General features: G+C 49.0%; 1 protein-coding gene across 2 annotated transcripts in view; it reads left to right on the top strand.

Moving 5' to 3' along the window:
• Nucleotides 1-23,921, top strand: part of FAM120A (family with sequence similarity 120 member A) — a 1,536,407-nt gene that overhangs the window by 837,222 nt on the left and 675,264 nt on the right. For both annotated transcript variants that reach the window (XM_069643586.1, XM_069643587.1), the window contains exon 12: nt 8,048-8,162. In XM_069643586.1, coding sequence (XP_069499687.1) covers nt 8,048-8,162 — 115 coding nt within the window. The remainder of the gene's footprint in view (nt 1-8,047; nt 8,163-23,921) is intronic.

Genomic DNA, 23,921 nt, shown 5'->3' with positions numbered 1-23,921 from the left:
CTTTACCAAGGATTCCCAGCCTGACGACGAGTCGTCAGGCTGGGAATCTTCAGTAAAGGAAAAAATAATTTTCCCTTCTATCTTTCTCCTAACAACCAATCACTGGTCTCTGGGTCATACTGCCCCAAGCCAATGATTGCCCTCTACCTAAGCCCCTCCTCTGGCAGTCATCATCAGATTTTTACCACACGTTGGAGTGGTGGGAGTCTTCGTGATTAGGTCTCGGGCTTTTTACTGCGTTTTGTGCTTTTTCTTAGAGTTTACTCTATTCTTCTGGTCAATCGAGCCTCAAGCTCCATCGATCCATCATCTGACAAACAGGGATGCGTTTTTCAGAACTTTCTATGCCCCTCAAGGGCGATTTTATCATCGAGGTCCCTTCTTGGAGGATTCCGTAAGATTCTTTGAGGCCTACTCCGCGTGGACATGGCTGAAGATAAAGGAGACTCGACGTCTCTGTTCAGGATATGCCCTGGATGTTTACTACGGAACCTTTTCCTGGACGATGGGCACTCCCTGTGCCTTTACTGCCTATATTCCGACAAAACGCAAATGGAGGAGACCTGTGCGTTTTCCATGAAGGGCCCTCGCAAGCGGCTCTCCGAGTGGCTCCAGACAAAGATCCCGGGGCAGCAGGCCTCACCCAGCAAGAGGAAATCTGAGTGGTCTTCTAAAACCTTTGAGGGCGCTCCGGCGACGGGGGCCCAACATAAGGCAAAGCATTGTGAGCCTGCGGGCACCGGGTGCGCCGTTGGGATGGGCTCCTCAGTGGCCATGTCGGTAATGGTGTCTCTGGCACCCTTGACCACAAGCCATCGCTCCGGGTCAGGGAAGAAGAGGAAGTCTGACCATCCGGGTAAACTTCTGGAGAAGTCCTAACCGACTCTGATGGAGAAAGCCAAGGGGGAGGGGGCGCTGACCCTCCCCCCACGGTGAAGGCCTCAAGCGCGCCCAAGATCACAAAGGTGCAGGTTCACCAGGCGAAATCTTCCCTTGAAGGAGTGGTGGCGTCCCTAGCGAAGGCCGCGGATTCGCAAGCGGCGGCCCCTAAAATGAGCGTTTCCCTGCCTGCTCGGAGGGAATCGTCTTTTTTACCCATTGAGAAGACACCAGTGAAGACAATGCAATCATCTCCCCTAGACAGTCCCTGCTGGTCGAGCAGAAGGGGGGGACCCGGTAGTCCTGTAGTGCTCGGACATCTCTGAGGAGGAGGAGCTTTCTGGTCTGAAGGCCGTACTGGATAAGAAGTTCGGCGAGGTGGATGTGGAGAGCGGCGAGGAAACTGACAAGGAGCAGCAGGGCGGTGAGGAGCCAGAGGACATCACGCCACTGCCACCGCCCCCGTTGCAGCCATGGCAGCAACCGCCAACACTGCCAGCGGACGTGTCGGCGATCATCCTACAGGCACTGCACACCTTGTGCTGAGAGATCCGGACAAGGATGCCCTTTTTGCCGGCGGGAGATCCCGTGTCACTGGACCATCGGGGGAACCGTCTTGTCAAGAGGAGAGTCCACCCTCCACCTCCTTGCAATCCTTTGCCGCCATCTCGTCCTCCGAGGGACGATACTGTCGGATATTTGCACCCATGCCAATGCGCTCCACTACACTCCTTTGCCAACGGGGGAAAGAAACTGCCAAAAATTGATGCGCTAACCCCTGTACGTGCCAAATCTGCAAAACTGCGCATGGTTCATAAATCACAAAAGGCTGCACACCCTGCCACACAGTCCAAGTTGATGTCAAAACAGAAGTCCCTACATGAGAATGTCAGTGGGTGCTATTACCTGTCACATGAAGAAAGGCCACAGAAGTGGGCTAAAATCCGAAAATGCCTTTAATATGCATCTTTCCCAATCAATTGCAAACTTCAAAGTGCTGTTTTGGCGCTAAATTGAGTCATTTTCCAAGTGAACTATTGAAATGAAAAGTGTGCTGAAACCACAGATCATCCAGTGCAGTCAGAAGAGAAAACCGGGCCTCACTGACTTACAGCAGATAAGAAAGGTATTTATGAAACACCAGTCCAGCAAAAGTTTGTTTTCAGTTACACCGGAAAAATGCAGATAAAAATGGCAACATATCAATTTCAGCTGTGCAGAGAAGGCTCCAAGCATGAGCTGAATTCTTACTTCCAGATTGCAGACAATTTCCAGCACTCAAAGACAGAATAATGCTGAGTTGAATGTGTGTGCTGCATAAGAAAATAGGATATAAAAACCCAGTTTAAATGTGTTTCATTTTCCTGAAGAAATTGCAAAATTCGCCTATTGGAAGCATGTTTGTGAAGGGCTTAATTCTTTTAAATATCCAAATCCCTTACAAACAGTGCTTATTTTGTATGTTTTAAAGGAAAGACCTTTAAAGTGAATTTTAAAGTAACCCAGTTTGGAGTTCAGTAAATACTTAATTCTGACCTTACAGTGCCCATCCTTGGAAAAATGACACTTCAGTTGACACTCCTTCGCTATAGGAGCCTTAAGGGATGCTTGAGGTTCCTGCATATTGACAAAAAAGAGTACAGCAGACTTTTGTCTCTGGCTGAGCCAAGAACAACGGCAGATGCCTATTGATCTCTACAGGGGAGCTTCCCTCTCAAGGAAGAGGACAGCCCTACCTGATCAAAGGAATGTGACAGCTGTTGCCTGTGAAAGGGAAGTTACAAAGAAAGAAAAACTGCCCAGAACTTTTGGTGTTTAAATCCTTATTTGTGATTAAGTTTGAAACTCTTTAACTGTGCAACCTGAAGGAGGATAAATCTAAAAATTGGTAGATGTTAACCTCATTTTAGGCCATTGCTTTGAAGACATTAATGGACCCTGTACCACCTAAGTGACCAAGGTTACAGGAAAACTATTAATGCTGCAAGTCTAAGATAGTATATTCATGCTCCAGTGATAATCACCCAGATGTGTACTGAATTAGAAATGATTAGTCCAAACTGTTATTAAAATTCTATAGAATGACAGACAGTTCTCACAGAGATGGGGATTAAATGTGACAATAACCCATCAAATATGCAATGTATGTGTCCGATTTTATTAGGGGACATCATTTTAGAAATGTACATTTGTGCAAAAGTTAAGTTTTGGTCAAAATCAATGTGGGAGTTCTTAAATCCCATCATAAAGATGACAGCTCTGTTCTGACTGCCAACCAGAACAAGGCAAGTGCCTTTGGCCACTCATAGCTGTGGGGGTGTGTTTTGAAATTCGTCCCACACCTTAAACTTTGTGATGACATTTGGTAGAATACATATAGGAACTTCACCACACATAGACACACTGCTTCCTGAACACATCCAGATTTCCGTGCAGCGTTTTTCTCCAGAACTCCTCTCACAGCTGACTTCTTTGCAGAATCCAGGATTTAGCATTTGCTGAACTCTTGAAGCTAGGCCGAAATTCAACCATCCGAAACTTAACAGAAATTCTGATCCAGTCTGGCTTGCTACCATTAAGGCTTGCCTGCTCAAACTCGCATCCTGCTAATCTGCCGTGTCCAGTGACCAGAAGGGCCAATCCATTCCAAATCCAGTTGTGGTGCCGTCCGAATTGACCAGAACCACCCAGGTGACTGATCGCTCCAGAAGTGGCCTGCTGCCGGTAGACCCCATCCGATGACCATAACCCTGATGGTCCAATCTTAAGTACAGTGGACTGTAAGTATCAACAGGAATAACAGTGACCCATAGTATATGTGCATTGTCCTATCCTAATCTCGACCCATCTCATCTTTAATTTCAGAACCCCAATATTGTCAGAACCATTCTTATGCTGATTACTATAACCCATTAGTGATTTGGATTAAGTAAAGTAATTCCCATACAAAACGGAAACTAGAGTATCACACGTGAAGAGTTACGAGCGGCCGTGAGTAACTGTGGAGATTCATTGGTGGCATTCTCTTTTTCATAGTCATTAATATAGTGTAATAGAACCAATCTGTCACTTTTAAAACCAAATTTCTGCTTTTCTTTGTGTCTATTTTTTTTCCAAAAATGCCTCTCACTAAAACTTCCATAGCTTCTTCATTTATATAGATCGAAACTTAATTTCAACTCTCACTGATACCTAAGACCCTTAGCTACATCCACAACCAAAAATCGCATCACGGAACAGTGTATTTGACCCGCTTTTTTCAAAAATTGCATTGTGAAATTTTGACGCAAATTTACATTTTTCAAAGATTCTACATGTGTCTTTTTTCCCCTCCAAAGTGTTTCTTCAATCCCATCCTGATCTAAAGTGTGTAGTGCTGCTCCCATAGGAATTTCTATCAATTTAAGCATTTTTACCTTTTTTGGTTTGTCACAAACCATTTTCACCTGTGATTTTAAAAGTGTCAATTTCCAAAAACTGTTTTCTCTCTTGTTTGGGGAGGGAAGATTGCATCCAAACTCTAGACATTCTATTCCTGAATACTTGCTGCTTACTTACATCTGTGTAGGATTGCTCATTTGTGCCTTAAGAACTTTGCAGGAGGAAATATTAACCTAAACGGTATCTGTTCACAAACCAAGAGTTAATTTTTCTGTGTTTTCTATTCTACATTATTATAAGTGAATTCAATTGCTGTACTTATTTTTTAATTGTATCGTCATCGCTTGGTGATTGCTGCCATATATATATATATATATATATATATATATATATATATATATATATATATATATATATATATATATATATATATATATATATATATATATATATTGTGTGTGTGTGTATATATATATATTGTGTGTGTGTGTGTGATTTGAATTTTAAATAAATAAATTAATCTTTACATTTACAAACTAGCCTTATTCCTGGTCCAGTGTGACCTGGGGGGTATTTTGAGACGGGTGTGATAAGAGTGGTATATCATTCAGACTATTCAACTTATAGACACAAAAAGATAAGTATTTCATTTGCGCACTACATGCTAGGCCAGACCCGGGTGTGTGCCTGATTGAAATCCTTAACAATACGGAACCGGATACGGCGGCGACGGGTACGGATGACGACGGAGGGGACCTCCCGTTGCCAGTACCCAGGGCCTCGCCGCCCAACGAGATTGGCTCTTTCCATGTCATGATCTCTAGGGCCTTGGAAATGTTTCAACTGGCCCCCGAGGAGAAGGAAGGTTTGCGGTACCAGCGCGGGAGGCCAAGAGTAAGACATTGCTTTCGATACCTCTATTGGACGACATTTGGGACGAGGAGCTGTCCCTTATGAAGAACCAGTCCTCGGCCCTGGCAAAGAGGGAACGATGTGAGAAGACGTACAGAGTGCTGGACTCTGCACCCAAGTGTCTCAGATCCCAACCGTCCCTGGACTCGGTGGTCTCGGCGGTGAAGAAGTAGTCTTCCAGATCTTTGGCGTTGATGTCGCTCCCCCGCCCTCCCGGACAGCTAGGGCAAGAAGCTGGATGCCATGGGACAACAGGTCATCTCGTCGGCAGCAACGACGATCAAGGCGGCCAATGCTTTGGCCATCGTGGCCCGTTAAGACATGAAGCTGTGGTTCAAGATCAATCCTCTACTGGCCTTCCTTCCTGACGACAAGAGAGCGGAAGCACTGGAGATCCTGCAAGAAGGCGAGGTGGCATCGGACCATGCCATTACGGTGGCCACGGACATCGCCGACACAGGATTCCAGCAGATGGCCAAAGGGTTTGCCTTAGTCAGCGGGGTTGGTTGAGGGCCACTAGCTTCCGCCAGGATGTACAGTCGAGGGTGTTGGACATGCCCTTCGACGGAGACAACTTATTCAGCAAGACTGTGGACAAGTCTCTTCAGGCCATCAAGGCAGATACCGAGATGGCTCGGGCGTTGGGCATGCTCCAGCAGCGGCGGCTGTCCTTTCGGACCTCCGGAGGAAAGTCCCAGGGGTACTCCAAAGGTTTTGGTGGTGACTCATCATCCTATTGTCAACCGTCCCGCTCGTCTGCTCAGCAAGCCTACAGCGACTGCAGCAAGTCCGGAGGAGGTCGCTGTCATTGCCAAGGTCCCCAAGGTGGTGCCCCCACAGCGAAGCAGGATTGAACCGGCCGTGAAGTCTGGCCCCCACCCGCGAACCCCGGTGGGAGGCCGGCTGGCAAACTTCGTCAGCATGTGGAATCCCAACGAACGTGTCGGTGCATTCCACCGGTTGCCAGGAAGGAAAATCACGCCCCTCCGCTTCTGCTGGAAGTCCGGGCCATGCTGAAGAAGGGCGTGATCGAACTAGTGCCAACAAAGTTCTGGGGCTCCGGAGTTTACTCCCCATACTTCCTCATCTGAAAGAAGACTGGCGGTTGGAGACCCATACTGGACCTCCGCCGCCTCAACAAGTTCATAAGGTCCCAGAAGTTTCAGATGGTCACCCTTCAGCATGTGCTGGTTCGAGCCTATGCATTCGGCACCACTGAAGTTTTTATCATCGAAAACAGCGTTTCTTGTGGCCATCACCTCTGCACGACAAGTGGGAGAGATTCAGGCTTTCTCTTGTAAACCACCTTACTTGACATTCCATGAGACGAGGGTGGTGCTGCGGACGCACCCCACCTTCATGGCCAAGGTACCGTCAGACTTCCATCTCAACGAGTCCTTGATATTACCTGTTTTCTTTTTGTCGCCGGCTGAGAGGACTTTGCACTCGCTGGATGTGGCTAGAGCGCGGAAGTTCTACGTGGACCGCACAAAATGTCCTGTCACAGCGGTTTGTGAACTTTGTCCCTGTTAACCAAGGGAAGGTCCTCTCCAAGACTTCCATTTCCAGGTGGCTCTCCGGCTGCATCACCCATTGTCATTGGTTGGCAAACCGTCCTTTGCCTGGACATCCGAGAGTCCATTCGACCACAGCGATCGCTGCAACTACGGCGTTCCTGTCTGGTGTGCCCCTGCTGGACATCTGCAGGGCTGCTACGTGGAGGTTGATGCACACCTTCACTAGATTCTACTGCGTCGACCGGGATTCCAGGGAGGAGTCCAGAGTCGGCCAAGCAGTGCTGCGCAACCTGTTTGCTTAAAGGTGAGCCTGGTGAGGAGGTAAGAGATGCTTAATGTTGAGCCTTGCCACCTCCCGTGGTTGTGCATGTGTGTACTGCTATGTATTCTTTATTCATGTGCATGGTAATCCATGCCAGACCTCATGCTGGAGAAGGACCAAGTTACTTACCTGGAACTGTTCTTCAGCATGGGTCTGGCATGGATTCACATGCAAATGCTCCCGCCTACCCGTCTGCGGCTCTTCTCTTGGTCCTACTGCCACTTTACACGCTACCAAATCTGAAGATGGCTGCCAAAGGAGGAGTTTAGATAGAGGGCAGTCATTGGCTGGAGCAGTATGACCCAGAGACCAGTGATTGGTTATTAGGAGATAGACAGTTCAGAAACGAAACTGAAACTGATTTTTTCTTTACCGAGGATTCCCAGCCTGACGACGGGGAATATTCATGAGCATGTGAATCCATGCCAGACCCATGCTAGAGAACAGTTACAGGTAACTAAGGTGTTCCTTTTACCCTTTCTCTAGCCATAATCTCTAGACAAAAAGGACACAATTTCCCTGTAATGTTTCACTGACAGTGGATTGCTTTGTAAAGGCATAAGTAAATGGGAGAAGAACTGTGCTCTGGCAGCCTTGGGTCTGACCAGTTGAGCAATGCTATAATAAGACCTTGCACACCTCAAAAGCAGCAAGATGCCAAGTCATCGATGGATGTGCTAGAGGTTCAATTGAAGTGAATGGAAGGAAAGTTGCAAACAGGAGGTTTCCCTAACACCAATTACTACAATGCTTAATTTTGACACTTTGAGAAATGCCACAACTAATAGCCAGTGTTTAAGAGCATATGAACAGTGTAACCCTGTTCAGAAATAATGTTTTTGTTAAATATCAGTAATTTACAAAATAGGCATTTCACAGATTTACAGGAATGTTTTTGCCCTGTCAAAAGCTAAAGCAAAAAGCATGATCCTGACCCAAGCAGGAGTAGAAAACTGACATAAGCACAATATATGCATTTTAAATAATTTGAATGCATTTTTGTGAACCTAAATGTTTATCTTTTTATTGAGTTCAGGTATATGGTACAGTGGCCTGGAATCAGAATACTACGTCGGCAAGAACTTGATGCTTTTCTCGCCCAAGCATTGTCTCCCAAGCTTTTTGAACCTGACCAGCTGCAAGAACTTAAGGTAACATATTAAAGTTGTTTCCGTCTTTTCAGAAGTCTTTTAATAGATTATGAAACTGGTTTCCTAAAGATTTGATTTGTATTGTGCATATGCAATGAAGACGCCACCTAAAAAAATGCTTATATTGTAAAGGAAGTGAAGCATCATAATGGCATATGCATCAAGAAACCAGACAATAGGAAGTGTGATCGCTACCCAGGGGGGATTTCTGTATGATCAAAGTCAATTTAAGTGACTTACTAGTTAAGGTTACACTCAATATCCTATCAATGTAACTTTTGCCTCATTCTAAATCTACGAAAAATGCTTGATGCAGATCAGGAATAGAAAACAAATTTGCTGGTGCATTATGGATGGATGGATGGATAGATAGTGAGGGGGCCAGTGGTTTCCGCAAATGTCATCCGAGGATTCAGTTGGCTAAAGCCAAAACTGCTGAATGGAATTTCATAAAATAGGGGACAGTGTCACTTTATTTTAAAGTAAAAGTGAAATCTCAGGTTTCTTTCTTGGAACGTTAGACTATTGCGTTTAGTTAGATTTTGATAGTGGCTTTTCAAATCTGTATCCATTGCCTTCATGCTTTCTGTTAAGATGGTGATAGGGGGCTTTTGTGAAGTCCAGTCTGGGACAAAACCTTAGAAACCCCACCTTTTGTTAACAGGGTTACACCCCTGAGCTTCAGCCTGAACACCCCAAAGGTTTGGTGGAAGTGGCTGAGCAGCCAGGCTTCGTGTAGGATGGATGAGGGCTGTAGCGAGGCACACATAACTGAGCATTAACTTGGTTCAAGGAAACACTAACTAGCAGTTATATAAAAAATAAGTATTGCCTTTATATACACTAAGACTTACAACACTCAAGTAAGGTAAGTACTACCACACAGTAGTATTAAACATAGAATACTTGCAATAGCCAAAGCATACAAATACTTTAGAACATGTGTAAGGTAACATAAAAAGTAGCAGGCACTTCTGAAACAAGTATGTAAACTTTAGACGAACTTGTATAACTTTAGTTAACCCCTGCTTAGCCAATCTTAGGATGTCCAACCTTATCCTAGGCAAGTCTGAGTCAAGGAGGGCACTGGGGGTTCAGTGACCAAGGGCTGAGGGAGAAAAGGCAGATAAGCAGTGGACGAGGCAGTGTTTGTGAAGAGTTCTTCAAGTTTACAGGTGAGTATCAGTCAGGTTTCTTTGGTAAGGGGCACAATGGTTTGTCCACCCCATTGTAGCTCAATGTAGGCCCGGGAGGGGATGCAAGTGACAGCCTAACAGCGACCCTCCATAGCACAGGAAGACAAAACCAGACTCGGGTAAGTATTGGGGGCTGAACAGTACCATGTAAGCGAAGAAGTTGGTGCAGCAGGACTGTCCCCAAGGTGAGGTGGTAGCAGACACCAGTTCAGGATTCTTGGCCTTGGCGACTGAAGAAAAGAACTGGTGATGGATCCTGAGGTTGCTCATGAATAGTTGGAAGCCACGTAGATGATCTTTGCACTACTGGCTCATTGGTGCCTTTTTCCAGGCTCGGTTAAAGGACAGTTGTTGTGGGGTGGAGTTTGCGTCCTTTCTTGGTCCTCGTCTCGGCTGAGGAGACTTTCAGGTGTGGGATCACGTCGCTGGAGGTCTCGAAGTATGCCTACCAAGTTTCGGATGAAACCGAGCTCTGGAAAACGTTGCACCGCTAAATGGCATAAGTCCCCGGGCATTGAGGAATTGAAGGCCATGGAGGTTGCCGCTCGTCCAAGGATGGTGCAAAATGCAGTTTGTCATGGGATTGGTTAGGCCCACCTGTCCAAGAGAGAAAGTAGTCCGTCGCACAGAATTTATGGTTGGGACTGCTGCGGTTACTCAGCTGGCTCTGGCAGTCGCTGAAAGTGGCTGCAGATCTTCTTTTCCTCCTTTCTCCTCTTCCTCCTCCTCTTCTCCCTCTTTCTTCCTCTCCCTCTTTCTTCCTCTCCCTCTTTCTTCCTCCAGCGCTCTATTTCCCCTCTTCTTCCTCCTCCCCCTAGTCTTCCTCCTAGTTTCTTCCTTCCTCCTCTGCCGCCTCCTTCCCTCCTCTTCTCCCTCTTCCCTCCTCTTCTCACTCTTCCTCCTCCCTTCCTCCTCTTTTTTCCACCTTTTTCCTTCTTCCTCCTCCTCTCCTTCTTACTTGTCTGTTTCTTCCTTTTCATCCTTTTTCCTCTTCTTCTCTTCCTCCTCCTCCTCTCCCTGTTCATCCTCTCCCCCTTCTTCATCCTCCCTTTCTTCCTCTTCTTTCCCTGTTCATCCTCTCCCCCATTCTTCATCCTCATCATCATCTTCCTCCTGCTCTTCTTCCTCCTCCCCTCCCTCTTGCTCCTCCTCCTCGTCCTACTTGCCTTTTAGGCAGAAAAACTGTCTGAGCCCACCAATCACCAGACATGCATCCATTAAAATATGCGGTGGGGCTTGCTGTTCAATGGGAACAGTCATGTTCCAGGCAGACACACTGAAGGACACAGATCAGGGGAGTTTTGGTCATCTCCTCCAGCCAGGCAGGTAGTAGGCTCAAGAAAGACCCAAGTCATCATGAAGAGGGCTTAAAAAGTACAGCCACCATTGTAGGAAAATGGTGACCCCTGTGTCCCTTTCTGCATCTAGTTGTAGGTGCAGAGTTTTGCATGACGTTTTTTCGAAGTTCGAAAGGCACGTTGACTGGGTGTGTTTGTAATACTATCATTTGTGTGATGTGTACTGTACCCATGGTCCTTCACACATAGAGAGCCCTCAGATTTTTTTTCCATTATAGTGGTTGGCCGCCTTATGCAAAGCGTGTAGCGTTGCTACTTAATCTTGACCATATTCCAACAATTATTTAATATATTAAAGCTAATCACTGTAGTGACTAGAGTACTTAGTCCATAGTCACCTTTCCTTCATCCTTGTGGGCGTCCCCCAACAATGGGACGGTATCGAAACCATTGGAAGCAAAACAATTAAGCTTCCCCTATAAATTTAGTATAGCGAGCAGGGGCGCAGCCTCAGCCGTGGGAGTGCCCCACCGAGGGCCTGCCCTCCACGGCCTCACCTCAGTCCCCTTTGAGCACATCAGACATTTAGATACCTGGATACACGTATACCTATTAGCCTTCGGGATACTAGCAGGGGAAGATGGGTGGGAAGTATTGAGGAAAGGGGACTATGGACTAGGAGTACTCTAGTCATTACAGTGAGTAACTTTAATTACTCATACTTCCCGTCCCCTTTCCTCCATCCTTGTGGGCAACTCCACTGAAGAAACATAGGGTGGAGCTGTGATAACCTGTCTCATTTCTAAGATAAAGCAAAAAGGTTATTCACAACCATCTGACCAAACTCTGCATTGCGCCTGGAGATGGTGTCCAGTGAGTAGTGCTTACAGAAGGCCGACGAAGTGGCTCAAATAGCCGCCTTACTGATGACATCCCAAGAAGCATGTCTCTGAAAAGCGACAGCCGTGGCCTTGGCTCTGACCGCAAGAATCCCCTCAGGAACAGGTTTGCCCATGACCGTATACGCCTCTGAAATGGCCAGAACCATCCAATGGTCAATGGAAGCCGGATAGCTGGGGGAGGAGACCCCAAAAGTCATAATACCTCAGACTTCCTGAAGGATTTTGTCTGAGATAGATAAAACTTGAGAACCCTCCTGAGGTCCAAGTAATGCAGGGCCCTCTCTGCCTCCAACTGCTGGTTCGGGAAGAACACCAGCAGGCAGATCGCTCGATTCAAATGAAATGGGGAGACCACCTTGGGCAGTAATTTTGGGTGAGTTCGCAAGATGACCTTTTTGTGAAACGTGGTGAATGGCTCGCACGAGCCCAACACCTGCAGCTCACCTAGCCTGCGTGCAGAGGTGAGAGCCACAAATAAAATGGTCTTTAGCGTCACCAAGCAGATGTCCACAGAATACATCGGCTCAGAAAGCTTGCGTTAAAAATCTGCCAGAACCACATTGAGGTCCCAGACCAGGCGAGGTCTACGCACTGGAGGAATAATTCGACACAGCCCCTTAAGGTGGGCCTTAACCACTGGCCGAAAGCACATGCTTGTGGGAATTCTTGTAAGTGCTGATGGCCGCCAAATACGTGCAGCAATTATCCACCTGGACTCCAGTACGAACCATGTGTGTCGAAAAAGCCAGTATACCATCCAGAGTACAGGAGACAGTGTCCAGCCCCTTGTTTCGCACCCAAAGGCAGAACACAGTCCATTTGCTCTTATACTGGGGCCGAGGCCTCCTGGCCTGCAGAATGATCACCCAGTTGTCATCTGAAAATTGAGCATGCTGGAGCCTCAGCTGGTCAAGAACCAGGCCACTACGGCCAGTGCATCCGGGTATGGATGCTCCATTGCCCCGCCCTGCTGTGTCAGGAAGCCTCTGCTGGGGATTGGAAGATGGATGGGACCCTGAGAGCACAACTGCAGCAGAACTGAAAACCATGGTCTCGAAGGTCAGTGGGGGGCTGCAACCCACTTGCGGATAGTCAGTTTTCACTGTGAAAGGTTTGAGTTCTGTCCCCATGTTGGGCGACGCCCACAAAGATGGATGAAAAGGGACGGGATGGTGGAGTTTATTCAATCTTCAGACGCTTCTTCGATGAACATCTTTAGGGAAGCCATCGCCTGCAGAAAATCTCCGCGAATTCGACTAACGGTTGCAGCATACTCCATGCTTCGTCCTTGGAGTAGGGAGAGTGGTCGACAATTTTGATTTCATCTGTTATCACTTGCGAGGTGGCCACTGCTTGCAATATGTCGAGTGTTCTTGCCCTGTTTAATGGGGCTAAGTAGTCCTTACTAGAAACTGGTTGCAATTGTAAGGCTTTTATTGTACTTTCACTAGTATTAGGAGCATCAGGGACATCTTTCCTCAAAGAATGAGGAAGTGCAGAGGTAGCCCAGTGATCAGGAAGTGTAGTTTGAATCACCTTCTCAACGATCTTAGGGAAAGTGTTTGGTGCATTGTGTAGATGCTCAGTCCTAGAACCCTGGGACGAGTTACCCTTAGTGACCAGCCCGATGGTTATATCAGTTGGCAAAAAGCACAGCCCTAATAGACATGATCTCATCACCTAAAACTACTGGCAGTGATGGAACTGTCTTTGTCTCCGTTATAGGCACTGTATTGCCCGTAGAGCCGTCTATAAGGGGCAATATAGATAGTGCGCTAGGTTCAGTAACTATACAGGCATTCTTCCTCGTTTTTGTTCTCCTAGTGTACATGAATGCTTGGGACACCGGTTTAGATTTCTTTTTGGCAGACCCTTGTTTAGCTGAGAAAGGACGCTCATTTTTGGCACTAGCTATATTAGAGAAGAAGCGATTGGCCTCCTCATGTAAAGGCATAGAGGTTAATGGGTAATATCCAGATAGCACTGTTACTGTCTTGATCTTTCACCGATTTACGCATTCTATTTATGTAGTGGAATTGATTGGAGATAAATATTGTTTTCCATTTTCTCACATTTTGTGATCAATGTAGGGAGTAGACATTCGAAAGCAAGGAACATGTCATTAGATGTCATGCTTGTTGAACTATTGTCATTTGTATCTTGATTTATTGGAAGAACATCCTTGACCACATAAGAGTTGTTTATTTCATCATAGTGTTGTCACCAGTAGATCCACCCCATGCGTATTCTCATATATCTTTATCATTGCCCACATTTGTGGTATCGAGGCTAGCTATATTTGCCAAATCAATAAATGGACATTTATCAAACAGAAGCTGAGGGTTAATACTACAAGTGTCCATAGATTTTGAGATGTTCAGCAAGTCACATGTGTATTACACATCTGATATATCAGGGGCTAAATTGATTTTCATAAAGTGAGTCTTCTCCAGCATGGGGTCTGGCATGGATTTACATGCTCATGAATATTCCCCGTCGTCAGGCTGGGAATCCTCGGTACAGAAAAAATCAGTATCAGTTTTGTTTCCGATCTGTCTTTCTTAGTAGTAACCAATCACTGGTCTCTGGGTCATACTGCCCCCAGCCAATGACTGCCCTCTCCCTAAGCCCCTCCCCTGGCAGCCATCCTCAGATTTTTACTGCACGTTCAAGTGTTGGGAGTCCTCATGCTATAGCTCTCGAGCTTTACTGCGTTTTGCGATTTTTCAGAGTATAATCTAATTTTTTCGCTCAATCGAGCCTCAAGCTCCACCGTTTCTTCTTCCGATCAACGGGGACCCGTTTCGGAATTTTCTACGCCCCTCAAGGGCGAAGTTTTCGTCGAATACGCTTCTTGGAGGATTCTCCAGAAGACCTTGAGGCCTACCCCGTGGACATGGCCCAGGACAAAGGAAGCTCGACGCCCGGATCCAAGCTGTTCAGGAACTGCCCTGGATGCGGATTGCAGAATGTGTTGAAGGACGAGCATTCTAGATGCCTCTACTGCCTTCACGAAGACAAAACGCACGTGGAGAAGGACTGTGCGTTTTGCAAGAACATGTCGGAGCAGACCATGAGGGATCGTCAGATCCGCCTCACCAGCTGGCTGGAAGGGAAGAGCCCAGCGGTAGGTGAGAAGTCAGAGCGGTCTTCAAAGTCCTTTGAGGGTGCTCCGGCGACGGGGGCCCTACAGAAGACTAAGCACCACGGGTCCGCGGGCTCTGGGAGCGTCGAACGGTCGGGCTCCTAGGCTGCCAGGCAGGGCGCACTTTCACCGATGCCATCAACCACGAGCCTACGCTCATCAACCAGGCTAAGCTTCTGGAGAAGCCCCGGTCGATCCCGGCGGAAGCAGCCGAGGGGGAGCGAGGCGGTGACCTTCCTCCCTCCGCCCCCCCAAGATGAATACCTCAAGCGTGCCAAAAGTCGTGAAGGCCCTGATTCACCCGGCTAAGGCCTCTATCGAGGGAGTCGTGGGGGCCCTGGCGAAGCCTGTGGAGGCTTCCCCAGTGGAGGCAACCTCGGGGCCCAGAGTGTCCCTGCCACCGCGGAGGGAATCCTCTTTTCAGCCCATCAATAAGACCCCCGTGAAGACCCCGGTGGAAAAAGAGAGGGGATGGTGGCCGTTACGGACACGGATACAGCCTCTGAGGAGGAGCTGGTTGAAGCCGGGAAGGGCCTCAACAAGAGGTTTGAGGAGGTCCGGTCCCACGGGAGGAATCCCGGGGAGGTGGACGAAGAGGGCGATGGTGGCGCCGACGAGGCTCCCATGGAGGAGGAGCAACCATCACACCCGTCACAGCCATTGCCCGAGCCTCAGGACAACTCGGTGGCCATTTTGATGGCAATCCAAACCCTATGCACAGAGATAAGGATGAGGTTACCGCTACCCCCAACGGACGACCCAGCAGACCCGGCCCATCGGGAAGCCCTCCAAACAAGCGGAGGAGAGTTCATCCCTCTCTGCCCTTCCAGCCCTTGCGGCCCGCTCAGCCTTCAGCTCCTTCCCCTGATCCTAGGAATGACACGGGAACAGATACAGCCACGACGGGGACGGATGACGACGATGGTTTGCGACGGGATGGGCCTTCCATCACCACCCCCTCGGGCCTCTCCGCCCGACGAAATTGTCTACTTCCACGCCATGATTGCCAGGGTATCCGAGCTTTTCCTGCTGTGCCCCAAAGAACAGAAGGAGTTTTTCCTCCATCAACGGCGCGAGGCCAAGAGGAAGAAGGTACTTGGCGGTGCCGTTGTTTGACGACATCTGGGACGAGGGACTTGCTCTCCTGAAGAATCCGTCCACGCCGCCTGCCAAGAGGGATCGGTACAGGAAGAAGTACCGGGTCCCCGATTCCGCCCCTTTGTTCCTTAGGGCACAGCCGACCCCGGATTCGGTCGTCTCGGCGGCGGCCAAGAAGAAAGCGGCAGGGGGCGACAGCTTCAACTTCAACCTCCCCACTTGACGGCGAGGGAAAGAAACTGGACGCCATGGGACGACGAGTCATCTTGTCTGCGGCGACGACAATTGAGGCGGCGAACGCCCTAGCGATTGTGGCCCGCTACGACAGGGATTTGTGGTACAAGATCGCTGCCCTGCTGGACTTCCTACTGGACGACAAGAGAGCAAGGCCCTGGAGATTCTACAGGAAGGTGAGGTGGCGTTGGACCACGCCATAACGGTGGCCACGGACATCACGGACACCGAGTTCCGCCAGTTGGGCAATGGCGTTTTCCTTCAACGGCAGGGATGGCTCAAGGCAACAGATTTCCGCCAGGTCTTGCAAACCAGAGTTCTGGACATGCCCTTCGACGGGAACAACCTGTTTGGGAAGACAGTAGAAGAGTCACTTCAGGCCATCAAGACCGACACGGAGACGGCTCGGGCCTTGGTGTTAGGGAGAATTCTCTTATAAGGCTGAGTCCCCCAGCAGCTTGGCTGGATTCTTGGGGGTTTTTTTTTCTCCTGCTAAGAGTGAGACTCTTTTACTCCCACTCTTAGGCATGATTTGAGGTATGTCTTTGACTTGTTATGTGCTTATGGGCTATGGGGTTCCTTTTTACTCCATAGGGTATCATCTGTTTTTCTGTATGTGTGGTACACAGCACCCTCATTGCAGTACCACAGGGGTGTCACAGTGACCCCCAAACATAGACTCCATACCCTGGGACTGACTACTGTCTCCCAGGGCATGTAAAGTCACCATTGGCTTTACTAGTCCAAAATTGTGAACAGAACCAGTACAAACCATCATATTGTGGAAGTACTGGTAAGGGGTAATTCGATTGCCCCTGGGTCTGTTTTCGAGTGGGCACTGTCCCGTCCCCCCTCGTCGAGTTTCTGGCTGATGGCAGTGGTTACCACGCAAAATATTCCCCCAGAATATTCTGAGATTTTTCCCATTGATTTTAAACACACCACTTTTTGGGGCAATGTTAAAGATACCGCTGGTTTATTTATTTAATATTAAATCACCGGTTGTGTCTTTTTGCCAGAACTCGATTCTAAAATGGCGGTTGTGTCTGTCTCCAACTCTGACCAAGGTCGAGCACTTTGTTCCACTATTTTGGCAGGCTTCTCCAAATGGTGCCACTCTGTCTGGGATCCACAGGAAGGGGGAAGGGGGAATTGGCACCCTGGACTGCATTGCCTTAGCAACCCAAGTCGCACTCTACTCTGATTGGCCCAGTGGTGAGCCGCCCGGCTCACCACTTAGCATGTGTGATTGACAGCTAGGCAGCTAGGCTGATGAATGGGGGTTTTTCTGCATAAAAGCAGGGCCTTTGGGACTGGAACTTCAGAAGTCGCCACAGGACCTAAGAATCCGAAGAGGGACGAAGCTGAGCCATCTGCCACGACGACACCACCGGTGAAGTCCTGCTGCAGCTACCTCACCACTTTCCCGACGACAAGAGAAGATCTTCTGCTGGATGAGTCTTCTTCCTTTGAACTGGTGGGACAAACCAGTGCACACTTTTCGCCTTCCAAAGACGGCCCTTGGTCGAATCGCCCGTGCCAAGCACCAAGGCGGCCGGATAGCCAAGCTCACCACTTTTGACTGCAAATAAAAAGACTGCACCTTTTAATCAGGATCTCTGCGGCTGGTTTCATCCCTGTGCAGTGCAACGACTCCACGTTTCCTCCTCAACGAGATCTTCTTCCCCTGGTCGGAACCACAAACCTCAACCACTGCCAGGAACAACTGCCCCTGCTGGAGCTTCCTTTCTCGTAAGGTACTGTGTCCTGCTTGGCCTCCCCTTTCTACAGAGTGCTAAAGGTGACCCTTAAATCCTTGGCTTCTAAACTGGGTTGGCTCCAGGCCTTCTAACTATATCTTTTGACTCACCCCAACCTCTTTTGAACACTCTGCAAAGACTTTCAGTCCACTTTAAACCGTGTGATCCTGGGCACATTTCACTTTGCTCCATTTAAAGTGGGCCTGGCCTATGAACTTTGGCTCTACAGTATAACCTGCCTTTCTCCCCTTGCTCTGAACTCTTAAGTGTTGGGAACACTTTTATTCTTATGCTCTGCCTTTTTCTCTCCCTTTAACTACAATATTGTGCCATCTAGGTTAAGCGCTCACTTCTGTCTTAACAAATAGTTGTTGTGCTTTAACCCTGACTTTTCTGATAGTTATCAAAGGAGGTGTGTATACTTACCTGACTGTGTTTTAGATCACTTTTCACTGAGAGTGCAAGTGTATTACCTAAAGTGTGTTTAAATAAATAACTATAGACTTTTTATACAAAGCTCTGGTCAGTGTTTGTTTGTTCTACTGTGTTTTGGCCCTATTGTGTATACTCTGCATACTGCCCTACTCTTCTTGAGAGAAGTCTGACTGCTCAGCCACAGCTACCAGGTAAATCTGGGTGGTGCAGACTGCTACCAATTGAGTTTACTGCTGCTCCTGTAGTCTTAATCTTTTTGCAGTGTTCCCCAAGGGAACTGCACAGGATTCTGCCTAACACTTGGGAGTTTTGTAGCAATGACGGCCGCCCTTTCGGAACTCCGGAGGCAAGCAAGGTGCCTCCAAAGGATTCGGCGGTGGCTCCTCTACGTGTGCCAGGCAGCTCGTTCCTCGTCGCAAGAGGCCTACAGAGGGCACAGCAAGTCAGGAGAATCTCGCCGTCGCCAAGGAGGCCAGGGCGGCAAGGCCGCCTCCAAGCAGGACTGAACCAGCTGTAGCTTCGGACCCCACCTGAGCACCCCGGTGGGAGGCCAGCTGGCGAAGTTAGTCAGCGTGTGGGAGTCCATCTCCACCGACCGTTGGGTGCTGGATGCACTTGCCCACGGGCACACTCTCGACTTCCTAAAGAAGTGCCCCCGCATTCCTCCCGTGGCCAGGAAGGAAAATCAAGTACCTCAACTGCTGTTAGAAGTAAGGGCGATGCTCAAGAAGGGAGCCATCAACCTCGTCCCGAAGAGGCTCTGGGGCTCCGGAGTATACTCAAGATACTTCCTCATCAGAAAGAAGACGGGCGGTTGGTGCCACATCCTGGACCTGCATCGGTTAAATAAATACATCAAGGCCCAGAAGTTCCGGATGGTCACCCTCCAGCACGTGCTGGGACAGCTGGAGGAAGGCGACTTCCTATCGTCGCTGGACTTGGAGTATGCTTACTTCCACATCCCCATTCTAAAAGGACACCGAAAGTTTCTCAGATTAGTAGTCCAAGGACGGCACTACCAATTCAAGGCCCTGCCATTCGGATTGAAGTCGGCGCCCAGGCTATTTACCAAGTGCCTAGCACCAGTGGTGGCACGGCTGCACCTGCAGGGCATCCACGTTTACCCCTACCTGGACGATTGCTCATCCGGACAAGGGCAAGGGAACTCGCCGTCGAGCACAAAGCCAAGACCGTCCAACTGCTCATGGAAATGGGATTCTCCATCAACTTCCCCAAATCCTACCTGGTTCCATCGCAGGTCGCACTGTTTCTGGGTGCCAAGCTCGACACAGTGGCACGATTGGACTTGCTGTCGGAAGAAAGAACAAAGGCCATCCTGGGCAAAGTGCAGCGCCTGCTGGCAGTGGACATGGCCAGGGTGAGGTCCATCAAGTCCCTTCTCGGCATGATGTCCTCTTGCATCTACCTGGTGCACCTATGCAGGCTGCGGATGCGTCCTCTACAGGAGTTCCTCGATGCCCGTTGGATGCAAGCGGCGGGCAGTTTCAAAGACAAGATCCCGCTAAACGAGGTCTTCCGCCAAGCAATTTGGTGGTGGGGCACCCACGCGCATCTCGCGGCAGGCGCAGACTTTAAGACCCCAGCACACCAGGAGACGGTGATGACGGATGCCTCCCTGGAGGAATGGGGAGCGCACACCAAAGATCTTCACGCGAGGGGCCTTTGGCTCCTGGAGGAGAGGTCACTCCACATCAACATCCTGGAGCTCCAAGCAGTGTTCTGTGCTCTCAGGCTGCTTCTCCCGTCCCTCAAGGGCAAGGTGGTGAGGATCTTCACCGACAACACCTCCACGATGTTCTACATCCGGAAGCAGGGAGGAACCAGGTCCCCGGCCCTATCCAAGGAGGCCCAGGATCTGTGGCATTGGGCCGTTGCCCAGGAGATGTTTCTGGTGCTCTTCCATCTAGCAGGGATAAAGAACACCATCGCCAACTCACTCAGCAGGGAGCTGCGCTCGTGCCACGAGTGGGAACTGCATCAGGACCAAGTGGATCGACTTTTCCGACGATGGGGCAAACCCCAGATCGACCTGTTCGCCGCGGCGAACTCCAAGTGCCAGAGGTTTGACAGCAGGTTTCCCCAGCCGAGGAGCATGTGCGATGCTTTCTCGTTCCCCTGGGACGGCCTGTTCCTGTATGCGTTCCCCCCCGTTGCTGTTGCTACTGCGACTCGTCAACCAACTCAAGTGGTCCCGTTGCAGGATGATCCTCGTCGCACCGGCGTGGCCGAGACAGATCTGGTTCCCGGACCTTCTGGACTTGTCAGCGTTCCCCCCAGTCAAACTATCGATGGACGTGGATCTTCTCTCCAGAGAAGGAGGCGCCATCCTCCACCACGACCTGGGGTCTCTGAACTTGCAGGCCTGGCTCTGGCGCTAGAGTTTGGAGGGTACGATATCCCGGCAGACTGCAAGGAGGTGCTTGCAAAGGCCAGGGCGTCCTCAACTCTCAAGTGCTATGGACACAAATGGAAAAGGTTCTCTGTCTGGTGCCGTGCACAGAAGGTTAACCCTCTGTGAATTACGGCCCCTCAAGTGCTGCCGTACCTGCTGTCGCTGGCCAAGGCGGGGCTGGCTCATGCCTCCATCAAAATACATCTAGCAGCGATCCCCCGCTACACCTGAACTACGGGACGATCATCTCTGTGGTCTCATCGCCTGGTGAAGGAGTTTATGAAGGGAATGTTCCGGTCATTCCCGCCGGTGAAGGCTCCGGCCCCGGCGTGGGAGCACAACGTGGTGCTGACCAGGCTCATGGGGGCGCCGTTCGTGCCTCTGCATTTGGCACCGTTGAAGTTCCTGTCGTGGAAAACAGCATTTCTTGTGGCGATCACCTCCGCACGACAGGTGGGAGAGATCCAGGCCCTATCCTGCAAGCCTCCATACTTGACTTTTCACGAGACGAGGGTGGTGCTGAGGATGCACCCCTCCTTCATGCCCAAGGTGCCATCAGACTTCCATCTCAACGAGCCCTTGTTACCAGTTTTCTTCTCTTTGTCGCCGGCCAAGAGGACTTTGCACTCGCTGGATGTAGCTAGAGCGCTGAAGTTCTACCTGGACCGCACAAAGAGATTTCGGAAGGCATCACAACTGTTTGTGAACTTTGGACCTGTGAACCAAGGGAATGCCCTCTCGAAGGCTTTCATTTCCAGATGGCTCTCCGGCTGCATCATGCACTGTCACCGGTTGGCAAACTGTCCGTTGCCCAGCCGTCCGAGAGCCCATTCGACCAGAGCGATCGTTGCTACCACGGCGTTCTTGTCTGGTGTACCCCTGCTGGACATCTGCAGGGCTGCTACGTGGAAGTCGACGCACACCTTCATGAGATTCTACTGCGTCGACCGGGATTCCAGGGAGGAGTCCACGGTTGGCCAAGCAGTGCTGCGCAACCTGTTCGCCTGAAGGTGGGCCTGGTGAGGAGCAGCTTAATGTTGAGTTTATTTAATGCTTAATGTTGAGCCTCGCCACCTACCGTGGTTGTGCATGTGTGTACTCTTGTATTCTTATATTCATGAGCATGTGAATCCATGCCAGACCCCATGCTGGAGAAGGAACAAGTTACTTACCTGTAACTGTTGTTCTCCAGCATGGGTCTGGCATGGATTCACATGCGAACCCTCCCTCCTTCCCCTCTGCGGCACTTGACTTGGTCCTACTGCCACTTTACGTGCTACCAAACCTGAGGATGGCTGCCTGGGGAGGGGCATAGGGAGAGGGCAGTCATTGGCTGGGGGCAGTATGACCCAGAGACCAGTGATTGGCTACTACTAAGAAAGACAGATCAGAAACAAAACTGATACTGATTTTTTTCTGTACTGAGGATTCGAGGATTCCCAGGCTGACGACGGGGAATATACATTAGCATATGAATCCATGCTAGACCCATGCTGGAGAACATCAGTTACAGGTAAGTAACTTGTTCCATGTCACCCGTGTCAGCTTATGAACCATAGCGGATACCATAACACCAGGAGCAGGCAGGACAGCGGACATGGGGGTATCATTGCCTAACTCCTCTGGATGCAGTTGAGTGCAATCACTGGTAGATGCTAAACCTATCGATTCAGAATGGATAAATGAATTGAGTATACAACACTTCACATCTTTTAGTTCATGAAAAGTCTTGCACATCTTCTTCGTTGTTATCGGCTAACAGTGAGCCGGGCATGAAAGTCCTGCTGAAATTAGTTTAGAGCCTAAGCATTCTAATGAAACATTTAGCTCTGCTTGAAGGTTTGCAGCAGCACACTGATCAATGTTTGCCAAAGCCACAGGTATAGCAGAAGCCTTTGGAAAAAAAGCATTCATTTTATTAGTATTGTTAGTATTCAAGGCAGCAGCTCTAGTGATTACATGGGAGGGCATGTGCGTCTCACTCGCGTGACAATTTTGCATGTGGGTACCTTGTGCACAACCTCCAGGTCCTTAATAGGTTCTACACACAGGAAAGTTTCAGAGATTTCACTTCTATCTGCTTTTACTTCGCTGCCGGATGCTTCCGCATTCATATTAAGCGGCATTATGAGCACCCAATTCCCCCCAAAGTAACATTCGCAACCACACCGGCGCTAAAAACTACTTCCGCTCGCAGCCCGTTACAAACAATAGTCGAAGCAGATAAACAGTAGAGCAGTGAGCACAGGGGCGGCTAAGGGATCTCACCTGTGTGTGTGAATCGCCAGACACTAATCTGGATCCACGAAACAGAAGTGGCGAGTTACTTAAAAGCCTGCTGCAATAACAAAGCATCAAAGCATTCATCCCTTTCCCCTCGTAAAACTTCTCCAGCATTGGTATCTTTCATAGATTCAGATGCTTGAATATTCCCGGTCGTCAGACGGGGAATCCGGATTCCCAGTCTGACGACGGGGAATCTGTGAATCTATGAAAGATACCAATGCTGGAGAAATACAGTTACAGGTAAGTAACTAAGACTTAGTGTTCAAAAACTCATACGTTCCACATGAGGAACTTTAAAGAGGGGATTTTGGATTGGCACGACAGGGTGCTGCTTAGTTGGATATTTATAAATGAGCCTTCTAGACACTTTAAACAGAGACACAAACCCGCACCGTAGGCTGAACCGCGCACTTCTGAGCACACTTACGGATGCGTGCGGGAACTGATATTCTCTTCCTAGGGCGGTGGGAAAGGCTTAGCCTAATTAGCTGCAAAAATAATAATGTACTTTAAGAATATACTACACAAATGTATTAACTCTTTAAGTGCCATGGGTTCTCTTCCCCCCCCCCCCGTGCCAAGGCCTTTTTTGGTGATTTCGGTATGTCTCCTTTCAATGCCTTGTAACTTTTTTGTTACATGAGATATCTAGGCCAAATTTGGCCCCTTTTTTTTCCCCACATGTAGGCGGTCGTATCGCCATCCAGGAATCCTAGGTTGCTGTAAAGGGGGTGGGGGGGGGCGGAGAAAATAACCAAAAAGGGGGTTAAATCTTGGGTTTTTTCAAAAAATGACAATAAAGTGATGTACAAAGAAGCCTGTGGTGTTTTTCCTTGTAAGAGCTAGGAACAAATGGTTTGCAGTGCTGAATTCCCCAATTTCCTGGCTTTCAAGAACAGGATGTGGTTATCAACCGTTTTGTGAGAGGTAGGCGATTTTGGCCATTTTTGCCAATTGGACATGCGTGGACGGAATGGAAGAAAAGGGTAGGA

This window comes from Ambystoma mexicanum, chromosome 2p (assembly GCF_040938575.1).
Source record: "Ambystoma mexicanum isolate Mex_15411 chromosome 2p, UKY_AmexF1_1, whole genome shotgun sequence".
NCBI lineage: Eukaryota > Metazoa > Chordata > Amphibia > Caudata > Ambystomatidae > Ambystoma > Ambystoma mexicanum.
The sequence above is the reverse complement of the archived record's forward strand: the minus strand, read 5'-3'. Positions and strand labels throughout refer to the sequence as shown.